This window comes from Bos taurus, chromosome 11, assembly GCF_002263795.3.
Source record: "Bos taurus isolate L1 Dominette 01449 registration number 42190680 breed Hereford chromosome 11, ARS-UCD2.0, whole genome shotgun sequence".
Lineage (NCBI taxonomy): Eukaryota > Metazoa > Chordata > Mammalia > Artiodactyla > Bovidae > Bos > Bos taurus.
The window spans coordinates 98,325,224-98,350,437 of record NC_037338.1 but is presented as its reverse complement, the minus strand read 5'-3'; the positions used below and the strand labels follow the sequence as shown (position 1 = coordinate 98,350,437).

The 25,214-nt window shown below is 43.4% G+C and overlaps 2 protein-coding genes across 3 annotated transcripts in view; one reads left to right on the top strand and one right to left on the bottom strand.

The window, feature by feature from the left end:
- Window positions 1-25,214, bottom strand: part of STXBP1 (syntaxin binding protein 1) — a 67,807-nt gene that overhangs the window by 30,913 nt on the left and 11,680 nt on the right. For both annotated transcript variants that reach the window (XM_005213174.5, NM_174619.3), the window contains 2 exon segments: window positions 4,914-4,963; window positions 2,898-2,979 (listed from right to left, as the gene is read on the bottom strand). In XM_005213174.5, coding sequence (XP_005213231.1) covers window positions 2,898-2,979; window positions 4,914-4,963 — 132 coding nt within the window.
- On the top strand, window positions 22,279-22,831 carry LOC100847700 (cytochrome c). The gene has a single exon (XM_010810497.4). It carries the CDS (start codon window positions 22,348-22,350, stop codon window positions 22,663-22,665), a length of 318 nt encoding a protein of 105 aa, XP_010808799.1. The 5' UTR covers window positions 22,279-22,347; the 3' UTR covers window positions 22,666-22,831.

The window sequence follows — 25,214 nt, the reverse complement described above, 5'->3', positions numbered from 1 at the left end:
CGCGATGAATAAGAGAACAGCACTGGTGATCGTGAAACTAGAAGCCACAGAGACAGGCCACCTTCCGGCTGGCGTGACAAAAATCAGCAGAGTAGGGAGGAGACTCAACGCCCCTTCCTCAGAGTGACCACATTTCTGTATCTCACCACGCTCAAGGTGGTAGAAAACCCAAAACCTCATCACATGAAACCCCTCCCACTTCCCATTTCAGTTCAAGGAAATTCCTCGATCTGTTCTGATTGAAAATGGAAACTGCTATCTCATTCTGTCAAGAACAGACTTTTGCCTCTTCCTTCAGGTTTTTTTTCCCTCATCTGTCCTAGATAATCCCAGTTCCTTTAGAATTTCCATGTTGGGTTTGTTTTTCAACAATTGGATCGTTTTATCATTTTCCTCTACCAGATGAAGACATTCCAAACATACTCTCTGGATTAAGACTATTTCTGTCAATAGTTCAAAAACTAAACAGCAAATTCTGCTTGAAGCAAACCATGGGTGTCTGATTTGCTGGTTTCTTTTACAGAATGTCAGCGAGGGGAAAGACAACCTTCTGGGAAAGGGATCATCTCACTAGTCACCTGATAAAGCTCAGGACGCATCCTCTATGCTACACTGTCCTCTGGTCCAGAGCCAGCAGGAAATCTAATGGTGCTCTTCTTCCTATGAAGGTGATGTCAGCAAATAAAAGTATCCCTTTAGAAGTATCCCTGTAACACTTACAAAGACTTTTCACCCTGGATAATATTCAAATTAAATACCAAAATGTCTCAACCATCTGTGTTATCAGGGGTTATAGATTTTTTTTTAATTTGTTTTTTAATTGGAGGAAAATTACTTTACAGTGTGTGTTTGTTTCTGCTGTACAACAAGGCTCATAGATTTTTGAATTTCATATGCCAGTAATACCTCCCCCCAAATATTTTAGGGGGGTGGTCAACACAGGCTTGCAAAATTTAAAATTTTGCCAAGTAAGGACATTTTAAAAAAAACAAAACTTCTGTGATAGGGAAGAGTATGTGTGTAGGAGGGGAGAGGTGAACCCTTATCTACTACAGGATAATGTCTAACATGATGAATCCAAAGATGATCGTATAAGCATTTACTTAGACATACCAAAAGATAACCAGAAGAAAAAGCAGAGGGGCTGCCTCTGGGGTGAGGCACCCTGGGGGATAGGGGAGGAGGAGGGAGAGCAGGGCGGTGCTTTCTTCCTTTCTAGAAGCTCATAAGCTACATTTGGCTTTTTTCCTATATTTGCATTTTTTGCTTTGATAAAGAAAAAAAAAGTTTTAGAAGTTCAATGCAGAAAATAACTTTGCAAGCTCAAAACAGGGGCAAGCCAGGTCTTGGACCACTGAATGACAAAAAGTCACACCAAAAATTCCATACTCCCATTTACAGGACTATGGCTTTTGGTGACAGATAAATTAGATTTGGAAATGTGTCTTTATTTTTTTGTTTTCTTTTCTTTTTTAATTTTTTTTTTGTAGAAATGTGTTTTTAAAAATAAAGGAGTCACATCCCAGGTGTGGTGGTAGCCCACATATTGTTTTATATATATATAGATAGATAGATAGATAGATAGATAGATATCTATCGATCGGAGCTGCATTGTTAAGAGATATGTTTCACTCAACGTTTTTTAGGAGGAAAACAAAGGTTAACTTCCTTGTTTGAAATAATACCTCAAAATAGATTGCTTTTCTATCAGTGCTGTTTCACAGATTAAAATACATGATCTCTCCTGAAAGGAGCCCCCAGGTAAGACCTGAGCTGCTCACAAATGTGAAAAAGAGCTTGGGACGGAAGCCAGGAGGGCTGCATCCTAGTCTCAGGTATGGTGCTGCCCAGGGACCTTGAGCAGGGGATTTATCTTATTTCAAAAGCCTATTATTGTGAAATTCTAACACACACTCCAAAGGGTGGATTAAACATAAATATACACATAATTGCACAAGCACCACCCCATCAGGAAGCAGAACACATCAGCGCTGCAGAAGTGCCCCCCCTTTTCCCCTTTCCCTCATCATCCACACCTCTCCTTTCCCCTCAAATAGAACCACCATGGTGACACGAATGGCGATCACTTCTCTTACAGTTAAGACTCACTTATCCCTACATTTCAAAGCAGTATGGCTTAGCTCTGCCTGTTTTAGGATATTATGTAAATTAAAGCACATTGTTAAGGACTCTTTCATATCATGTTTCTTTTGCTCAACATTGTTTATCAGATTCATTCCCATTTTGGAATGAGCGAGTAGGTAATACTCATTCCTTTTCTTCGCTATGTAACATTCTGTTGTGTGACTGTCCCACGATTTATTGTACCATTCTACTCCTCATGGACCTTTTGGTTGTTCCCACTTTGGGGCTACTATGAGCAATGACCTGTGAGCCTCCTGGGCACACATGCCTGAGTTGTCTAGAACACACATTTAACCGCAGACATGCTGGCTTACAGGACCTGCATGCCTCAACTCTCCTAGACACCTCCCAGGTTTTTGAAAGTAGCTGTACCAACTCATCATATCAGAGTTCCCTTTCTCCTATATCCTATCACTTGGCATTATCGTAGTGTAAACACTCCAATCTGAATACAGAGCAGTATCTCACTCTGATTTTAACTGCATTCCCCTGACCACTAACGAAGGTGGGCAAGTTTTCATGTATTTACTGGCCATTTGGATTTCATCCTTTGCTAGGTGCCACTTTTTTCCCGTTGGCTGGCCTGCCTTTTTTCTTAACTGAGCCTTCCTTTTGGCATCCTTTCACAGATACCTAACGGGCACCTAACACTGGATTGGAACCTAGGGATTTGGTGATGAACAAGAAAGCCTGGGGTCTAAAGTCAAGCAAGACAATAACGAACAGGGAGGAGAACACCCTACAACACTCACTTGTTATCCCCTCGGTCATGATGTCCGTCATCTTACAGCAGGAGGAGAGCATCCTCATGCTCAGCTGGTCCACCACCAGCACCTGGAAGCAAAGGGAACAGTTCACACCTAGAAGCAAAGGAAACAGTTCACACTGGAAGCAAAGGGAACAGTTCACACCCGGAAGCAAAGGGAATGGTTCACACCTAGAAGCAAAGGGAACAGTTCACACCCGGAAGCAAAGGGAACAGTTCACACCTAGAAGCAAAGGAAACAGTTCACACTGGAAGCAAAGGGAACAGTTCACACCCGGAAGCAAAGGGAACGGTTCACACCTAGAAGCAAAGGGAATAGTTCACACTGGAAGCAAAGGGAACAGTTCATAACCTGGAGGGCACCTGCTGTGACGCTTGCCTCCGCACAGCGGACCACATCAGACTTCAGGTAGAGCCCAGAAACAGAATTCTGAGTAATCGAGGTTTCCTAGGGGCCAGAAGTTTGCCAAGATACACGCTAACCTTTATTTCCCTACCAAACCTAAGCTTCTAGAAGAGTCTGCTCTCACTAACATGACTTGATTTTTCAAACTTAAAAAAATTAAAGTTTTTTGATGACAAAGAAAATAATTACTCATAAAAATGCAAAAGAAAAAGAAAAAACTTTCATACGCGGCACCCACACTCAGAGCAATCCAGACTTTTTCAGTGCATAAACTTTCTCTTTAGGGGAGAATGAACACTCGTGCCACCCTGACGGATAGAAGGCGAGGTCTCTGTTGCAGACATCATCGGGATGGACTGGCACATGTGCTGTCCAGGAGTAAACTCTACCTCAGTCTAGAAAAGAAGGATAGGAACATGCCATCCTGGTTGAAAAGCATTATACCTGCAGCTCTTCAGCAACCCTTTCCCATCTCCATCTGACCCACAGTGGAGAGAGGAAGCTAAAATAAGGTTATTTTCTCTTCTCCTTCTTCAAAGATATAAAGCCAGGCAACAGGAGCTAGAAAAATGTGGGCCCCAAAGCATTTTGCTGTAGCACGAGGACCAATCAGGTTTCATTTCATGAGGCAGCTTCCCCAAGATTAGTTTAAAATTTTCATATCCACACGTCCGTTACTGACGGGAAGGGTGAGAGAGAAAGGCAGGCAGAAAGAGTTCCCACCTACTGGCCTCCCACCCTGGGTGTGAAGATGGAAGCTCTAGCTAAAATGTGATCTCATGTTTATGAGGTTATGTTTATGAGGTTAGGGTAAGACTTTAAAAGCTTCCTGGTGCCAAGCTGTTCCAAGGCCCAATGAACTTGAGGCTCCAGACTGCAGAAAAACTCGGGGGCAAGAATGGTTAGCCCTTCGACAACACACACAGAAGTTCGAGTGTGCCCTCCTGGTCACTCCAATGCCTAGTCCCAGATGATCAGAGGGTCCTTCAAACTCTGACTTCCTGGATGGAGGACAGCACGATTCTGACTTGTATCATCCACTCCCAGGACTGAGGTCATAATCAGTTAGATTGACTTAAATATTTGTTTCAGGTACACAACAGTTTCCAGCATTGCTCTCAATGTTAAATGAACAAACAAGCTGACTTGGTTTGTCTTGTGTAGCTATAGACAGACAGGAATAGGCCAGATGAGGGCTTTTCAGACCATTGCATGGGCTCCAGGAGAGGCTTTAGGGCCACCGGAGGGGCAAGAAGGGTCCCCTCCTGTCTCCCATAGCAAGTAGAATAATTCCACCCTCTGCTTTAATCAATGGGTTCCAGGTAAGATCCTGTTTGAATTAAAGGGTTCCACTGCTAGAATGCCCCACCAGGTGATCTTAAAGATAAGCTTCCTGATCCAGAGATTTCCTAACCAGGATCATATACATAGAAGGCACAGCAGATTACCTTTTGAAAGTTTAGAAGCTTTTTTGTATTCTCTGGATGCAGCAAAGGTCCTCATTTCTCCCCTGCATGCCTCTCCCCAATGCCACCCCATTCGTATTCTTCCCCATGAACTCACCTTCAAGGTCATTCATTGTGCTCTTCCACTTACCTTCCATTCTCCCTTCTTTTTCACCTTCTTTATCACATCATGCATGATCTCTAAAAAGGAGAAAAAAAGGAAGGAAGCAGGGAGGGAAGACAGGAGGGAGGGAGGGAAGGAAGGAGGAGAAAAAATTTAATGTAATTTCAAGGACTTCCAACCCCTGCCTATGAGACAAGGTCATCTTCCCTCCATAGACCTTGTTCTCCTGGGTCATGCAAGTCAACCAATCTGTCTACTGGGCCATAATCAATCCACCATAAAGACAGTTCTCTTCCTGTGTCCTCGATTCACTGGTTCTCAGATTTTCTGGTCTCAGGACCCCTTTACATTCTTAAAAATTGAGGACCCCACAGAGTGTTTGTGTATATGCATAAATATCTATTGACATGTGCTGTATCAGAAGTTAAACTGAGAAATTTTAAAAAATGTATTAATTCAATTACAATAACAAACCCATTCTATGGTAACATAGTTGCATGCCATTAAAATGCTATATATATTTTCCATAATAAAACAATTTACTGAGGATACTGGCATTGTGGTACATTTTTGCAACACTTCTCAATGTCTGTTTTCATAGAAGACAGCTGGGTTCTCCTAGCTGCTTCTGCAATTTATGAAATATATAGCATTTGGGAAACTCCACTGTGTGTTTGCAAGAGAATAAGAGCAAAGAGGCAGATAACATTTTAGCATTATTATGAAGGTAGTTTTGACCTCAAATTCCTGAAGGGTCTAGTGTTTCAGAATCACGCTTTAAGATGAATGAGTAAAATTCTGTGACAATGCCCAGGCCACATAAGCTACCTGCCTAAGCTCCAAAAACAGGTGTGAAGAGCAGTTGTGATATCCTTCCAGTTCTAAGCACATCTTTGGGATGCTCTCAAATCCCGAAACAACATTTTTGTAAGCCACAGTTTCTGTAATGCCATACCACAACCAAGTCTACCTGGCCATGGAAGATTCACAGGAAACAGCGCTTTGCTACTCTTTTCAAACCCAGATCACTCACAGGCCTAGAAGGAGTCAGAGGCTAAGAACTGTCATTAGCAACTGTGCTTCAAACATTTAGCTCATTCTCCAAAGCACGATAGTCCCCTAACTCTGCTTCTATCTCCAGTTATCTGATATGTCATAAAAGTATTCTAAAAATTTTCAGAGCTTTTTACTTGATTATAAAAACCCACATAATTATTGCAGTAAACTTGGAAAACACAGAAAAGTATAAAGAGGAAAACAACAGTTTTCCTTTTTTTCCAGTTATTCCTTGCATGCTATAAAAAAATCAAAAAGAAAAATTATTTGTAATCTTGCCAACCTGAAATGCATAATTGACAGTTTCCTACTCTCTTTTCCCATGAACTTTTACACAGCTGATAACATGCTGTATATATAATCTCATATTATGCTTTTTTCTCATTACAAAAACTCATTTCTCCATGTTAATAAAAATGCTTCCTAGGATCTTAAATGCCTGCATAGTACTCCCTAATCTAGCCAACAATTTCTCAACAGTCATTCAGATTATTTCCCATGGTTCAGTGTGGTGAAAAACTGGGAACAAATATATCCAATAAGCCAGGGGTTACGTTAATTAGGTTACATTTGTGCAATGGATACTATGTGCCTACGAGAAATAATGATCTGGAAAATACACACTCCTTTACTCAGTATCACTGTTTACTGGTCCCTGGACCCAGCACCAGGGATGAACAGCAGCAGACACGTCTCCTTTGGAGTTTACAGGCTAGTGGCAGAAGCAGGCAAGACAGAAGGGCGATCGCAGCTTCTCCTCACAAATGCTCTGAGGCAAACAGATAAGGGCAGCAGTAGAAAAGAAAAATCCTAGTGTGGGGAGCTACCTTTAAGAGGGGGTCATACAAATGTATGGATACCAAGGAGGAAAGCTGGGGATGGGATGAATTGGGAGATTGGGACCCACATATATATATACTATTGACACTATGTATGAAAAAGATAACCATTGAGAACCTAAAAAAGAGAGAGAGAGATACAGGAGGGATCAGGATTAAAAAACAAACAAAAAAAAAAACCCAGGGGGAAAAAAGGCGGGGGTGGGGGTGGTGTGTGTGGTACTTCCCTGGCTGTCTAGTGGTTAGGATTCCATGCTCCCACTGCAGGGGGTGCAGGTTTGACTCCTGGTTGGGGAATGAAGATCCTGCACGACAAGGCAAAAAAAAACGGGGAGGGTGGGGTCCTGCTTGGCCTCTTTGAGGTAGACCCCAGTCCCTCAGAAGGAGCAGGGGGAGGCACAAAGGCTGGAGGTGGAAAAAAGAAAAAGAAGTTGACAGCTTCTTGGAACTAAAGCTGGTAGGAGCTGAGGCTGGAGGCCAGATCATGCGGGACCTTGACGGGAGTCTGATTTTCTCTGAAGGGCACTGGAAAGCCACGGAGGGCAGGGACGTCACCTGCTGTATTGCGGGAGATGAGACTGGAGCGGGGGCAGGGCGAGAACTGAAGCAAGAGTACAGTCGGGACACCTTCCCAAGGGCCCATCCATGGCTGCTGGCAGTGGAGATGAGGAGGATTGATGTGGACCATTTTTAAAGCCTTTATTGAATTTGTTACAACATTGCTTCCATTTTATGTCTTTGGTTTTTTGGATGCGAGACAAGTGGGATCTTAGCTCCCAGACCAGGGATGGAACCCACAACCCCTGCATTGGGAGGTGAAGTCTTAACCACTGGGCCACCAGGCAACTCCCAAGAAGTGGGTGAATTTCCTTTTATTTGGAGGTAAAGCCAATAGGGCTTGCTGCTGAATTGGGTGTATGGGAAAATAAAGATAAGAAACACAAAACTCCTAGCTTTTTCATTTAAATAAAGAAATTTACGTAGCCACAAAATATTTAGAGGGAGAAGAGAATTGATCTGTTGGAGAATATGCAAAGTCCTTTTTTGACTAAAGACTGAGATGACTAAGATGTCTGAGGTGGAGATACAGGGTAGGGGAAGCTTGAAAGATTGACCTTTAGCCACAGTTTAAAATCTGGGTGTTATTATCAATTAATGGTATGAGGAAAGGTTGGATAAAGTCCCAAACTCTTGGCCTTTCCTGGGAGCTCAGTGGTGAAGAATCTACCTGCCGATGCAGGAGATTTGGGTTCAATCCCTGGGTCAGGAGAAGGAAATGGCAACCCATTCCCATACTCTTGTCAGGGGTTGCAGAGTCGGACATGACTTAGTGACTAAACACCACCAACAATAAATATGCTGAGCTTTTGATAAATTCTACTGAATTATTTTCCAAAAGCACAATTTACGCTCTCATCAGTGCTCTGACTGGCTCTCCAAAATAATGTACTATTAATAACTGATAAAACATATCTTGAGTTTTGTTTACAAATGTAACAGTGGAAGAGGGTATTATTACACTATCTTTTGTGTATTAATAGGGTTTTTTTGTTTTCCTGCTACACAAAATTAATTTAAATTCAAGTCACCTTTTGATAGGTGAAGGCAGAGATATAATCAGAAAATCAGAACAAGGATCACAAGCCCTAAAGACTGAGAATACACTCTGGGTTCAAGCCTTCTTGCCTGGTGATTCCTGTTCTGAAATTCTGAGGGCCTGTATTTGTTGTATTGTTGTCAGTCAGTTCTAATCCTGCCCTACATTTTTCTAATCCAATACCGAAAAGGAAACAAGGATTAGAGCCCATTTTAGCATTAAGAATCAAGTAGGTTGGGCTACTTCCTCACAAATAATCCCTGGCAATCACATTTCAACTCCCTTAGAAGTCCTCTTTGTGTGGAGAGAAACAATAAAGCTGGTCCAGCCAGAGGGTCCTATTTCTGCATTCCAAACCACGTGATTTCCAGGCAAACTGTCTGCTTCACCACCACCTGGCCTGAGCATTTGGCACAGAAGACACCAGGGCAGTATTCTTGGCTGGGAAATCCCATGGACAGAGGAGCCTGATGGGCTACAGTTCATGTGGTAGCAAAGAGTCAGACATGACTTAGTGATTAAATAACCTCAACGCTAGAGCAGCTTTAACTTCTGCATAATTGTGAGAATCATGGCCCTAGTTACTCCTTGAAGAAAAGCTATGACCAACCTAGACAGCATATTAAAAAGCAGACACATTACTTTGCCAACAAAGGTCCATCTAGTCAAAGCTATGGTTTTTCCAGTAGTCATGTATGGATGTGAGAGTTGGACTATAAAGAAAGCTGAGCGCCGAAGAACTGATGCTTTTGAAGTGTGGTGTTGGAGAAGACTCTAGAGAGTCTCTTGGACTACAAGGAGATCCAACCAGTCCATCCTAAAGACTCATTGGAAGGACTGATGCTGAAGCTGAAGCTCCAATACTTTGCCCACCTGATTCGAAGAGCCAGCCCATTAGAAAAGACCCTGATGCTGGGAATGATGGAAGGCAGGAGGAGAAGGGGATGACAGAGGATGAGGTGGTTGGATGGCATCACCGATGCAATGGACATGAGTTTGAGCAAGCTCCAGGAGACGGTGAAGGACAGGGAAGCCTGTTGTGCTGCAGTCCATGGGGTCACAAAGAGTCGGACATGACTGAGTGACTGAACAACAAGGCTAGTTACTCAGGCAGACGTCACTCCCACCCTCATGACCAAGAAAAAAATGCCTAAAGCAGCCATGTGCTATGCTGTGCTTAGTCACTTAGTCACGTCTGACTCTCTGTGACCCCATGGACTGCAGCCTGCCAGGCTCCTCTATGGGGATTCACCAGGCAAGAATACTGGAGTGGGTTGCCATGCCCTACTCCAGGGGATCTCTCCAACCCAGGTCTCCCTCATTGTGGGCAGATTCTTTACCAGCTGAGCCACCAGGGAAGCCCAAGAATACTGGAGTGGGTAGGCTTATCCTTGTCCAGTGGATCTTCTTGACCCAGGAATCAAACTGGGGTCCCCTCTGCATTCCAGGTGGATTCTTTACCAGCTGAGCTATCAGGCAAGCCCAAAGCAGCCATACTCCAATGCAAATTAATTTTAAAAAAAGAAAGAGAAAATGCCAAGGGAAGCACTAAAATTAGACAGACCAGGGAAACTCCAGGTTCAGGCATTTGTTAGCTGTGGACCTTGAGCAAGTATAAAATTTTTTTAGGTTTCAGCTTTCTCATCTACAAAATTATAATACTCTAATGACCTGTTGTGAGGGTTAACGAGACAATATGCCTGGGAAGGTATCTGGCAGGTCTGAGGCACAGAACAAAAGGCATCACGTCACCATAAAAATATGTTATTTATACAGACAATAAAATAAGAAAATTATAACATTTCACTTCCACCAATCAAGATTTTTAATATAAAAATCCTATAAAAAATACATATATATTTAAAATATAGTTTAAAATAATCACCAAAATATTTAGATATCAAACTCTACATGTATTTCAGCAGAAACTTCTAAACTTCCTTGACCCACAATAAACATGTGAATATGCTTTGGAATAATGGCACCAATATATATAAATCTTAAATGCTAATATAGAATTGAACAGGAGAAGCCTTATACCACTTCTAAGGAAAGAGACGGTGACCTCTGCTTATCCAGGAAGAGATGCATTAATGCTGAAGCACAAGTCAGAGGCCCCAGACAGTAAGATATATCATGTCACAACAGGGACACTAGGCTGAATTTGGAAGCTGCCATTACTTAACACTGTTCTGAGAATTCCCTTAGACAAGAAAACAAAACAAGGTAAGAAGGACACAGAGTTATCTGCCTGCAGAAATCATGGGAATCAACTAAAAAACTAGTAGAAACATTAAAACCTTTAGGAAGGTTGTTGTTGTTTAGTTGCTAAGTTGTGTCCGACTTTTTGCAACCCTATGAACTGTAGCCCACCAGGCTCCTCTGTCCATGGGATTTCCCAGGCAAGAATACTGGAGTGGGTTGCCATTTCCTACTCCAGGGGATGTTCCTGACCCAAGGACTGAAACCAGATGTCCTGCATTGGCAGGCGGATTCTTTACCACAGAGCCACCAGATAGGTCGCAGATACAAAATAAACACATAAAAACCAAGAGGGCTTGCACATGGCAACAATAACCAGACTCCAGGAAGGCAGCTCCACTGTTTCCTAGCGCACACGGGCTGGGAATCCACGCCCTGTCAAGTCTACTCCACCTGCTGCCGGTAATTCTGCTCTCAAGCAACAGCAAGTCTGTTCCTCTTTCCCCGACGGCACTTCAGATATCTAAGGACGGCAACCAAGACTCTCCAACTGTCTTGCTCTGGGCTGAAGATCCTCCCAGCTAAACAAGCGTATCTTCCCAGGTAGACTAAGTTAAGGTTCCACAAAACAGAAAGAAATGGTTCAAATACTTGAAAACAAGCCTTCCTGGTACTCTCAAGTTCCTTCTCTTAGGAAGACCCAGGCACACAGAAACTGTTGGCAACTAACTACAAACCTCTTTAATTTTTAAAAAAAAATATTTACTTGGCTGCGCCACGTCTTATTTGCAGCATGCAGGTTCTTTAATTACAGCATGTGGGATCTAGTTTCTGGACCAAAGATCGAACCCAGGCCCCCTGCACTGGGAGCATGAAGTCTTAACCACTGGACCATCAGGGAAGTCCCCAAATCTCTCTAATTTTTTTGTCTTTATGATGTTTTAAATAACATAGAAGCAGCACATTCTTGATGAAAAATTAACAATAGAGAGATGAATAGCTACAAAGTGACATTCTCCTCCTCACCCCTATTCCTGAGGGGAAACAAACATCCATGGTTTAGGGAATGCTCTTTCAGATCCTTTGCCAGGCACATCCAGGCAAGCACGGGGCTCTAACAGATAAATCCATGGCTCCTTGGCACAGGCCTGGGAGGTAAAACAACTTTCAACGATTCTACTTTTTTGCTGGGTAGGAACACTTCTACTGGAAAGAGTTTTAGAGACCATCTAAGGACAGAGTCATTTTGGGATTGAGATGCTCCTGTGAAACACAGCCATAGGGAGTGGGCAAGGCCACCAACTGGTCACTCCAGAGGGAAGCAGGTCTCTGGATCCCCATCCAAATGCTCTTCCCACTCCACATACTGTCTCAGGGGCCAGCAAGGACTGGACTCCGCACTGGAACCCGGCGTGCTTTTCTTTGTTATACTGCAGTGATCACCCTGACAGAGTAAAGCGAACCGACGCAGATGGGTTTTGGAGCCAGATGGTTAAAGTTCACATCCCTGCTGCGCCTCCACTTACTAGACTTGGGACAAGTGACTGAATCTGTGTCACAGTTTCCACATCTATAAAATGGGGATGACCACACATGCCTCATAGAGCTACTGTAAATGATTTGATGTGTGTGAGGCACTTAGTTCAATCTTAAAATGGTCCTCAGCACTGTCAGCTACCGCCAGCACCATCAGCATCTTTTAAAGGTATCTGACTTTCCTAATAAGGGAGAATCCAGTGATTTCTAATTGGTTTCTTATTGCTTCCCCGTGCAGTTTGTGACACGTCTTCTGTTCTCCAGTTTGTTTCTCTCCATTCAATGATGATGGCTTATTGAACATTTCCAATGTGCCAGACATCATTCCAGGCATTGGAAAAAATCATGATGAACAAGCGAAACAAGATTCCTTCCCGTAAGGTGCTTCCATCTGGTGTGGAGAGGAGAGACAGCCAATACACACAGGAGATAAGATCATTCTAGAGAGTGGTGAGTGCTCGGGGAAATTGTATCTTTTTATAATTTTATTTATTTATTTTTACTTGGCTGTGCTGGGTCTTCATTGCTTTGCTTGGATTTGCTCTAGTTGTGAGTGGGGGCGACTCTTCATTGTGGCGTGTGGGCTTCTCATTGCGGTGGCTTCTCTTGTTGCGGAGAGGCCCTAGGCTCGCAGGCTTCCGTAGCTGCAGCTCGTGGGCTCAGCTCGTGGGCCTTTGTTGCTCCACAGCATGTGGAATCTTCCCAAACCGAAGATCGAACCCATCTTCCCCTGCATTGGCAGGCAGACTCTTATCCACTTCACCATGAGGGAAATCCAGGGAGGAAATTTTAAAGGTTAAAGAACTAGAGTGTGATGAGGGTTGGGGAGAGAAGGTCCTCTGAGGGGGTAACGAGGAAGGATCAACCTAGTGAAGATGTCAGGGGGAGAGTTCTCCAGGCACAGGAAGAGCAGGTGAGATGTCCCCAGTCCGGGTCAAGGATGGGACGGACTAGGAACAGAGGGACTAGCAAGCTCGGTAGGGGAGACAGTAGCCCAAGGTGGTTGAGAAAGCAGCAAGTGCTCACCAATGATTCCGTAAGTCACTCGCTGTATCCGGCTTCTTGAACACTAGGCTTCACTTACTCCCCTTCAAACGTGACGATGCCCTCCCTCTCCCTGCATCCTCCCTCTGCCTGTCTCTGGCATCTGGCATAAAATAATGATTTAGCATATGCCTGCAGGATGAATGAACCCCCTGAATGGCACAGCAGAGCAGTGCTTGCTGGGAGTGAAGGAGCAGTTCTGTTTAAGGCTGAGGAAGGTGAGCCCCAGGGCCACCACTCTCCTGACAGCTCCCCAGGAGGTCTAAGGAGTACAGACGCCCTTTCTGGGGTAAAGAAAGTGTTTGAAAATGGCTTGTGATGATGGAGGCACAATGGTGCAAATTTACTAAAAGCCACTGAACTGTACCTTTTAAGTGGGTGAATGGTATAGTATGTGAATTGTATCTCAAGAAAGCTATTTTTAAAAAATCATCAGAGGGACTTCCCTCGTGGTCCAGTGGTTAAGAATCTGCCTTCCGACGCGGGGAACGGTGCAGGTTTGATCCCAGGCTGGAGAACTAAGATCCCACATGCTGCGAGGTAACTAAGCCTGCTTGCCACAGCTACTGAGCCTGAGAGCTGCAAAGAAAGATCCCAAAAGTGCAACTAAGACCTAACGCAGCCAAATAAATAAATATTCCTTAAAAAGTCATCAGCGAATTTTAGGGGAAAACTTTAAACTCAAATAACAAATGCAGGTTTGCTTAATATGGAACTGTTCCATAGCGTCTTCACCTGTAGACAGGTACCCTGGCATACTTCTGTAAGCCATGTTATCTAAAATTATAGCCAATTATAATTCGTATCTGAATTGTACTTTGCAGAAGCGAGAGAGACCAAATTAGAGACCTCAAACTGCCAGGCACAGGGCAAGAACTCGGTCCTGCTCCCTATTAACTCAGGGCATGTGTGCTAAGTCGCTTCAGTCATGTCCAACTCTTCATGACCCTATGGACTGTAGCCTGCCAGGCTCCTCTGTCCATGGGATTCTCCAGGCAAGAATACTTGAGAGAGTAGCCATGCCCTTCTCCAGGAAATCTTCCCAACCCAGGGATCAAACCCATGGCTGTTTTGTCTTGTGCATTGGCAGGCGGGTTCTTTACCTCGGAGCCCCCTGGGAAGCCCCCCTATTAACTGCTGAATGACACCTGCTTGATCTGAGAATATTCCTGCTGAAGTCTGCTTTTTGGGTGGCAGGAAGGGGAGAGAAGGGAGGAGGCCCTAAGCATTAGAGGGGGTGGAGATTGGTGAACAAGGGCATGGCTGCGTTGCTCTGGTAAGCACTAGGCCAGATGTTACAAAAGACGCACATGTTCAAAGCTTGGGCTGCTGCCAGTATCTGAGGGGAGCGTGTGATGATAAATGCCTGCTTTCCGAGAAACCAAATCCTAACCTCACACCCATAAAGATGCTGGACAGTGTTACAGGAATGACTACTTTCTCTTTCACAGGAAATCCTCATTTTCTATCTCCCTCCCCATCCCTCTTTAATAAGGTTTAGAGTCAAACAGTTAAGGGGCTAGAAGGTTTCTAACACACAGCTTCATGGACCTTAGAATTTTGATTGGTAGAAAGAAAATCTCAAACTGGGGACAAAAGAGGTAGAGAATAGTAGTTTCCGGCCACACTGTAGATACCATGGTCACTTCCCCTTAGCTCCAACCAGAGCTAGTTTCTTCTTCCTAAGGTTGCCTGCACCATGGATAAAAGGAGCTGTGAAGTTACCAGATATACTCGGAAAAATCAAAGTGGGATTTCAAACGTTTCATCTCGTCTTCAAATCAATAGCTTAAGATAGTCAATACTATTTGTTTATATTAATATGTTGAAACAAAAAGACCAAAGACAAAAAGAAAAATGGCAATTAATCTTCCAGGACAGAAAGCACTACCGTTTCTCTTAAGTATTGTTTTCTGTTTTATGTCTAAAGTATCTTTATTCTGACTGCACCGGCTCTTAGTTGTGGCGCTGGGGATCCAGTTTCCTGACCAGGGATGGAACCGGGGCCCCCTGCATTGGGAGCTCGGAGTCTTAGCCGCTGGACCACCAGGGAAGTCTCATAAGTAGTGTGGAATAAGGCTGTTTTAAAAGAAAAGACTCAAGAATGAGGGCCAATTTTTGTACAAGATAGTGATAAGCATGAAATTATTTGGGAAGGATTCTATATTTAAGAAAGAAAAAGAATGCACATTGCCCTCATGCGTTACCAACAGCAGCAGACCTCAACGATTAATATTCCATTTCATCTGCCAGCCTGTATCTGTTCCTCTATAAAACACCTTGTCCTCTATCTTTACAGACTGCAAGAATTCTTCCTTGAACTGCAGGGATAGAGAATAATAGATATTTATCTTGATCCTGGCAGGAATCCAAGATGCGGCAAGTATCTTAAATTGGTAGATATAGCATTTAATGGCTCTGAATCACATTTCTTGACTTAAATGGGGGTTACCCTAAGGATTCAAGGGTTAGGAAAAATATACTTTGGAAAAAAGGGGAGACGAGTGTTTCATATCATCCCAGAAACTCAGAGCAGACAACAGTCTAGTCTAGTGGTTCTCAACGTGGAGTGATTTGCCCCCAAGGGGACACCCAGCAACGTCTGGAGGTGCTTTTGATCGTCATGACTGGAGGGTGCTGGGGCACTAGTGGGGCTTCCCAGGTGGTGCTGTGGCAAAGAATCTGCTTGCCAATGCAGGAGGCATGGGTTCGATCCCTGGTTTGGGAAGATTCCTGAGAGAAGGAAATGGAAACCGCTTCAGTATTCTTGCCTGGAGAGTCCCATGGACAGAGGAGCCTGGCGGGCTACAGTCCATGAGATCACACAAAGTCAGACACCACCAACTGACTGAGCACGCACACCTATGGGCATTGAGTGGGGAGGGACCAGGGACGCTGCTAAATACCCCACAACGCACAGGCTCATACAGCCCAAGATGTCAATAGTATCGAGGCTGAGAAACCCTAATCTAGTCCATTTTATAAAGACACCGAACCAGAGAGAAATCAAGTGACTTCTCCATGGCAGCAGTGGTAGAAAGTGGTAGAAATCATCTTACTTCCAAAGTCTGAGATTTTGACCAGCTCTAGGATTTAATGTGTCACAGATCTTCAGGTCTCAGATATTTAAACATGTGTAATCTCACAGACAGACAAGGCCACAAGTGCAGTGCTGCCAGTGGATAGGTGTCCAACGGACAGAAGACAAAAGCCTTGGGGGGAAGCTTCCAGAAGGCAGGAGGAGCTCCCCCCACCCACACCACCCAACACACACAAAGGCCTAGTTTCGGGAGGGCTGCTACCTTCTCCCAAATCCAGGGGCTGCTTACAAGACGATACCAGAAGAAAACACCCTGCTGGACCTGGGCTCAGGCTCACGCACAGGAAGAGGGTGGAGCCCGGAAGAGAAGAAACACTGAAAATCCAGACGAGACGGCTGAGTTTGTGCAAAATTTTCACCAAACAGGCAGACTGGGCGACCTCCTCCAGTCAGTCTTCCATACTCTATAGAGAACAGAATCTGCTTCTTAGGTTTTCAATTGGTTTATTAGTTCTGCAATCCCATTTTTTTAAAAAATAATTTTAAAACTTTATTTACTTTTGGCTGTGTTGGGTCTTTGTTACTGTGTGTGGGTTTTTCTCCAGCTGCGTTATCTGGGGCTACTCTCCAGCTGCGGTGCGCCAGCTTCTCGCTGCAGGGGCTTCTCTTGTTGCAGAGCACGGGCTCTAGACCACAGACTCTAGTTGTGGCGCTCAGGCCCAGCTGCTCCAAGGCATGTGGGATGTTCCCAGACCAGGGATCGAACCTGCATCTCCTTCACTGGCAGGTGGATTCTTTACCACCAAGCCACCAAAGAAGCTCCAGTCCCACTATTCTTTGTTTTCTGTTTCCTCGGCCCACTTTCCATTTTGCTCTGCTGTTTCACATTACCTCCCATTTGAACTCTTGGTTCATTATTTTTATGTTTGAGGGTGATTTAATTTTCCTTATACCTGTCTTCTTCCAGAATAAATTATTTACCTGAGTATTTATGCCGCAATTCTGTCATTTTTCCATATCAAATGTTTACAAAGTTCCTGTGTAGAGTTTTTTTTTTTCTTTTTTGTTCAAATCACCTAGACTCTCCAGAGGCGATTCTCTCTCACTGTCTACTTGTACCAAAATGCACAGGTGGGCTATCTTTGCCCCCTCCTCACTTACCGAGGCATGATTTGAAGACTGCCTTCAGAATATGAGTTGTTTCCACATTGGGCCAGCACCCTTTGCCCAGTCTTCCACTAGGGGATCAGTAGGGGAGAGATGACTGGTGAAATTTGTCTCTCCAAACTGTAATTCAGCAAAATATTCTGGGCCAAAGACCACTCCATTGAGGGTGTGAACTGGGGTCCAGGAGGGGATACCCAGTACCAGAAACAATGACTTTACACTTCACTTGATTTCCTGCTTCACAGTGAACTAATGAGTTAATTCAGCATGAAATTCTGGATTTGGAGTGTCCCAAATTTTTAAAAATTTATTTTTAATTGGAGGATATCTGCTTTACAATGTTTCGCTGGTTCCTGCTGTATAACAGTGTGAATCAGCCATAAGTATACATATATCCCTCCCTCTTGAACCTCCTTCCCATCCCCTCCCCCAGCCCACCCCTCAAGGTCATCACAGAGCACTGGGATAAGTTCTCTGTTACAAAGCAACCTCCCACTAGCTAGGTAACACACGGTTAACACAGGCTAGTAGTATATACGTTTCAACGCTACTCTCTCAACTCATCCCACCCTCTCCTTCCCCCACAGTGGCCCATGGGCCAAATTCAGCCTGCTGCTTCTTAGCTTAGACCTTAAGCTAATAATGGCCTTTACAATTTTAAAGGGGTAGAGGGAAAAGAAGCAGCAGCAGAGATCACAGATGAGCCACAAAAACTGAAATATTTAAACACACAGCCCTTTATAGAAAAGCTTCCTGACCCTGCTCTTACACAATGGATAAGAGCAGACAAGTATCAAGGCAAATTTCTATGAAAGTACAGAACACCAGGACGGAGTAAAAGTTTCAGAGGAGACAATACGGGACACGTACAAAAGATCAGGAAGTCAATGACTTCAAAAGCACCTTAAAGGCAACAATGAAAATTAAGATGACAGTGGAGCCAAGTTTCCAAAAGTCTAAAGGCAAACAATTTTCAATGTAGGATTCTATGCTCCTCTGAACCATCAGATAAAATAAATATTTTCAGACATCAGATTAAAATAGGTATTTTCAGACATGCAAGGTGATGAATTCTTTCAACTTTTTTGAAAATGTTTACCTTGATTTGTTGCTGAGGGATATATTCTCTGGGTATAAAATTCTAGATTAATATTTTGTATTTTTCAGTCCTTCAAAAATACTCCACTTCTGTCTTCTAGCTTACATTGATTCTGACAAGAAATATGCTGCCATCTTCATCGCTCTTCTGCACACAATGTGTCTTTGCTCTCTGGCTAATCAAACTTTTTATTATTATTATTACTGCTTTTAAGCAATTTGGTGTATGGTGTGCTGTGGTGTAGATCTCTTCACATTGCTTATGGCTGACATTCACTGAATCTCTTACATCTGAACGTTCATATCTCTCATCAAATTTGGAAAATGTTCAGCTAAGACTTCTTCAATGATTCTCTCTGACCCTCCCGTTCTTTCATCTTTATATGTATTAGACTCCTTCACGCTGTCCCCCATATTGTTGATACTCTCTTGCTTTAATTCCCTCGATCTTTTCTATGTTTCCCTTTGAATAGTTTCTGTTGATTTGACTTCAAGTACACTTATATTTTTTCTGCAATGTCTAACCTGTAACCTTAACTTTTAACAAAAAGCATTTGTGTAGAGAGATAAAAATCAAGATGGAAAGAGGTTAACAGCTGTGAAATCTAGGTAGAAGGTAGATGGGTAATCAGCATACTATTCTTTCAACTTTCCAGTATGTTGGAAATTCTTCTTAATAAGGGACTGGGGCAGAGGAAAAATGAGGATTCCTCTCTATGAGAAACTGACCAGATCTTTAAGTCTCAGTGAAAGCTTGACAAAGCTTATTACTCTAACTAGATTCATGGGGTCGCAAAGATTCAGACACGACTGAGCGACTGAACTGAACTGACTGAGAGTTTCAAAGTTCCTTAAAAGATAAGTAGGAAAAAGAGACAGAGACAATCCCATGATGCAATTAAAACATTTAAGTTCAATGTGATCCCCCCGGCAAGATTATGTGAGGTAAAGCAAATTTGAAAACTCTCAGTGACCACCTGATTGCCTCATCTTAAAATCCTGAAGCACTTTTATCCAAAACATGGTGAGGTCTGTTGACTGAGTAATTTTAAGCGGTTTGTCTCACAGTAGTCTATTGTTGAAAGCCTATAGTGTGAAACTCACATGGAGCAGAGGGAGTCTCTTGATCAGCACTGTTTTATTTTCTTCAAATCCCTAGCAACTAGTACCAACAATACCCATGTGTCCAGGGACCAGGGAAAGGCCTCTCTCCTTTGCCTACTGGCTACACCAATGCTCAGGAAGATGGGTGAAAAAAATCCATGAGAGAAGAGGGTCAACAGGCTTTCTTCACCCTGTCACTCCCAGAGTAGGCGCTCTGAAGACCATCTAAGCTTAAAGGGTCTCCCTTCCGTCATCAGCTGACAAACAGAAGTGGCTTTGTTCCTACTGCCATTAAGGAAGTTCATGAGGATCATCTGAGACTGGATTAGAACCAGCTGGAAAGTCCTGAGCTCCCTCTAAGCACAGTATAAGCAACCTTCCTGCCCTCACTATTGTAACATTCCTAGTAGCTTATCCCTGTCATTGTGAATCTATGCTGGCACGGAACATGAAAATAATACTGTCTTTCCTCAACAGCCACGGATAAGGAAGATCTGCCAATGTCATTCATCGAGCAGACTAGGACAATTCGACTTCCTGCTCTGGATGAGTCTGGACCAGATGCTCCTTCGATTTCCTCCCAGAGCCAACACTCTATGATTTGATGGCATTTTGACACAGCATAACACAACAAATCCTCAGAGCCTTGAATTACAACTGGCTACAATCATTTCCTCTTTCCTCCACAAAACAATCCTGAACAATGAGGTTCAGACAGCCAGGGAATGACTTTAAGACACAGGGGAAACACCATGGTGAGAAGAAGTCCTGAAAAGTTTCCAGCGGCCAAGCCCCCCAGCCTGGAGAGTGGAGATTCATCACTGAATGAAGCCTCAGGCTTGCTCTGGGATGATCTGAGTGTGGGCCCGGGAGCCACCAAATCGGAGACATTGTTTGGCTAGCCTCCCTTCCCACCTGACTCTCAAGCCCCTCTGGCTACTCTTCTTGTGCCTGGGTGTAAATGTCGGAATCCCCTGGGATGGGGAGTAGGGGAACCCAGACCCTCTTGTCACCCTGCACCCCTTCCTCTGTGATCTGACCCACTCCTCCAGCTTCCAACACCTGAGGATGCCCCAGCCCCAGTATCCGGCCCAGACCTCCTACACGCCTGCCCTTAGACCGTCCATAGGCACCAGAAACACAGCACCTATGAAAGGGAACCTTTCCCAGCAAACCTGTTTCTTCTCCTTCATTCATCTCAGTGAACAGCACGGCCTACCTGTGGGCTGCAGAAGCCAGAAAACTGGGAATCTTCCCCAACGCCATCTCCTCACCCTCTGCATCCAATCAATCACCATAACTTGACGTTTCTACCTCTGAAGACACCTTCAGGTCCCTTTACTTCTCTCCACCTGCCACTACTGCTCCATCCCTGGCAGCGATCCCCATTCCCACCATCACCACCATAGCCCCTAACCCAACCCTCCGCCCAGCCTCCACACAGCGACTCGAGGTCTTTCTCAGCCAGAACCGAACCATGTCTCTCCCCAGCTGAAAGCCTTCAGCGGCTTCTCAGTGCTCCTGGAATAGGGATATAGGTCCTTCGTAAGGACAGAAACCCCTGAACACCTCTCCAACTCCTGTCTGCACGCTCCCTCAGCTCCAGCCAGGCTGAACCTTTCTCGTATTCTTGCCAAACCTGGACACTTCTCTCTGGGACTTTACTCTCTCCCAGACCCCATCAGTATCACCCTCCTCCTGGCCAGCTCCCCCAACCTGCTCCAGGTCTCCCTTGGCTCCCTCCCTTTCTTGGCCTCTCTGGGGGCTCCGCCATGTGCTGTAACATCAACACAGCACAGTACCCCCTTTTCAGGTGTTTACCCGATGTATTACCACAGCCTGTGTGAATCTCACTAGGACCAGGTCTCCTCATACACCACCTCTGCTGCCCTCAACACAGCTTCTGGCACACAGGAGAGAGTGCAGAGATATTGGTTAAATGAACAAAAACATTTGGTCCCAGAGGCCTCCGAAACATGATGAAATGGAAACAAGCCATGACATATGGTCCTGGGTTTCTCTGACATCTCAGCAGTCCTCTGAACAACAGCTGACTGCTGGAGACTCTGATTTAAACCTGTCTCTTCACAACTAGGCACCAATTTTTTTTCTAAAGCCTTTTTTTTTTTGGATATTTGGTTGCACTGAGTCTTCATTGCTACACGGACTTCTCATTGCGGCGGCTTCTCTTGTTGTGGAGCACAGGCTCTAGGGCCAGCAGACTGCAGTAGCTGCAGCAGGATGGCTCGGTATTTGTGGCTCGTGTGCTCCAGAGCACAGGCTCAGTAGCTGTGGTGTACAGGCTTAGTTCCTCTGAGGCCTGTGGGATATTCTCAGATCAGTGATGGAACCTGTGTCCCCTGCATTGGCAGGTGGATTCTTATCCACTGTACCACCAGAGAAGTCCTCCAATGATTTTTTAAAATTTTGTTTGTTTTCCTCTGTTTTTTCCCATATCTCTCTTAAATTTTTTTGTTCCTAAGAATAAAATAAGCTTTCCTAGTATATGATAATTACTTAATATCTCATTCACTTCCTACAAGTTCAGATCTTAGGCCAAATCATTAGTAGACATTTAAAGTGAAATGTCAATGCCTGTGAGAAAGAGAAGGAAAGGAATTCTGGAGATCTGCTCTGTGACAGCATGTAATTTGAGCCATTAGTGGTTCTTACTCTGGAGCCCCAGAGACATATATTAAGATCAGATCAGAGAAAGCGGGACGTTCGGCTTGTGAGCGGGAACTTCTCGGTCGCGCACAGAGAAAGAACGATTTAAAAATGGGTGATGTTGAGAAGGGCAAGAAGATTTTTGTTCAGAAGTGTGCCCAGTGCCATACTGTGGAAAAGGGAGGCAAGCACAAGACTGGGCCAAACCTCCATGGTCTGTTTGGACGAAAGACAGGTCAGGCTCCTGGATTCTCTTACACAGATGCCAATAAGAACAAAGGTATCACCTGGGGAGAGGAGACGCTGATGGAGTACTTGGAGAATCCCAAGAAGTACATCCCTGGAACAAAGATGATCTTTGCTGGCATTAAGAAGAAGGGAGAGAGGGAAGACTTGATAGCTTATCTCAAAAAAGCTACCAATGAGTAATAGTTGGCCACTGCCTTATTTATTATGAATCAGAAGTGTCTCATGACTTTTTATGTGTACCATATTTAAATTGACTCATATACTAGAATTCAGATCATGAACGGCTGATGGAATAATTCTTTTGGACAGTCCTGATTTAAATAAGATTGGTTTGTGGTTAAACGAATATGGTCAGCTTTTTTAATTTTGATAGTAATTCCGGTTCAACAAGTACTATCATTTTTCCCATTCTAAAGAGATGATTGAACTTGAATAAGGAATATTAAACTTTTTAGGGAGATGGTGCATTGCTTCTCAAAACCTATAAGAGATTGGTTTTATATTTAGATTTCTATAACTGGTTATATTAATATATTTAAATACTGAAAAGGTGCCTTCACTGTCTCATAAACAGAGGAGGAGTCACATGTGTTTCAAGTTGTGTTCATTAGCCTGTTAAGGCAAGGATTGAAAATACACTGACAAAGTCCACTTTATCTTTTTGGTTTTATAAACTATGCCAATTTAATTAAAATTCTCTATCTAAAAAAAAAAAAAAAAAAAGATCAGATCAGTGTATCTTAGAAGCAATTGTTTTAACCAACACAAACTTTCCCAAAGAGCACTGAGTGGGCAACAACTGGCTGTTACCTGGCAATTATCAGATCCTGTGCCTATCAAAACTATAAGAAATGTGTATCCTTGACTCTGCTAAGGTTTTATTCATAACCTTGAGCAGACAAGCTTATCTCAGTAATTATAACTGTAAAATAATAACAACCCCTTACAGAGACTCATTGTTTTCTGAGCAATTGTTTGTATTATTATTTAATGCAAGGCTTAAAAGAATTCTGTGATGCTGGGATTAGAATTTCCAATTGAAAAAGAGGTTAAATAACATGTCCAGGTTACCCAGTCACTAGGGGTTGGAACTGGGGCTGTCAGCTGGATGTTCTGTCTGACCAGAACTCTTTCCACTCCACGACACCACTTCTCATTGATTTAAAAAAATTTTTTAATTAAAAAAAAAAAAAGCCTGGTGACAATAAGCAAGTAAAACTCATATACTTGCTGAAATTCAAATGAAGTCTTGATGACTTCCTTTGTGGTCCAGTGGTTAAGAATCTGCCTTCCAATGCAGGGAAGGTGGGTTTGACCCCTGGTTGGGGAACTAAGATCCCACATGCCAAGGGGCAACTGAGCCTACAAGCTACAACTACAGAAACCCACATGCGGCAAGGACAGCCTGTGCACTGCAAGGAAGACCCAGCACAGCCAAAAAAAGATTAAAAAAAAAAAAGTCTTGGCTATCTCACCCTAACTTTAGTTTCAGCAACAGCCCTGCTCAGAAGCAATTGACTGGAGCACTCAAATCAGAGGACGGCCCTGGGAGTTGCATGAGCACTTCTCATAGAGGCGAGCCACAGGACTAAGGCTCACGATTTATGGCTGTTGAGTTGCCAGTGATAAATATAAGATTTGGCCTGACTGCTCCACTAAAGAAAAGATTCTTCATTAGCAGCCAAATACCTGTTTGTCTAAGAGGTCCTGTGTGCCAAGAACGCCAGAGGGAAAATCTTTCAGTGCACATTCAAAAAGCCCTTTTTGGCTTTTGTGGCAGATACGCTGTCTTACATCTGATGGGTAACACATGGATGATCCCTGAGTCCCAAACCACTTCTTAGGGAAATTTGACCCCAGATTAAACTGCTTATCACCCTATCACAAGAGTAACAGCTAGTCCACAACAAAGAATACTGCATGTTAAGGGACTTGGGAGGGGTTGTAGGGAGGGAGCCTATGGGATTCAGTCAAAGCTGTACTCAAATGAAGATTCATATCCTTAGATGCTTTTATTAGAAAAAAAAAATAACCAAGTGTTTGAGTCAAGAAATTAGAATAAGAACACATACACACAGACACACACCACAGAAGGAAGAAACAGATTTTTCCAAAAGACAAAACAGACAAATCTCTTTTTCCATGAAAATACTACTACTAACAGGGTAGAATGAGAAAAGAGATCACAACTACTGATGCAGAAGATATTTTTAAAATTATACAAATCTAGTTCAATGTTAATAAATTTGAGAATTTTAGGTTGAAAGGCCTATTTCTATAAGAAAATATAAATTGCCAAAATTGATTCAAGAAGCAGGAGGGAGCCTGAATAAATAAATAGTAATCAAATACATTTAAAAGACTGGCAAATATTTATCCTCTTTCCTCTAAAAAGCAGCAAATTCAAAAATTTTTATGGATAAATCATTCCTAACATTCAGGAAAAGGAACGTCCATATTATTTGATCTATTCTGGAACACACAAAAAAGAGAAGAAACTTTCCAATTCAATTCATTTGAAGGAGTGAGAAATTCTGATGCAGAAGATCTGAAAAAGATGAAAGACGGAGAAAGAGACAGAGAGAGGGAGAGAGACAGGAAATTACGTATATATTATATATATGTAATATACATATAAAATACATAGTATTTAGTTGTTCATTCCAAATATTTATTGAGTGCCCACTATGGGCCAGCACTGTTTTAGATACTGGGGATATAGTAATGAA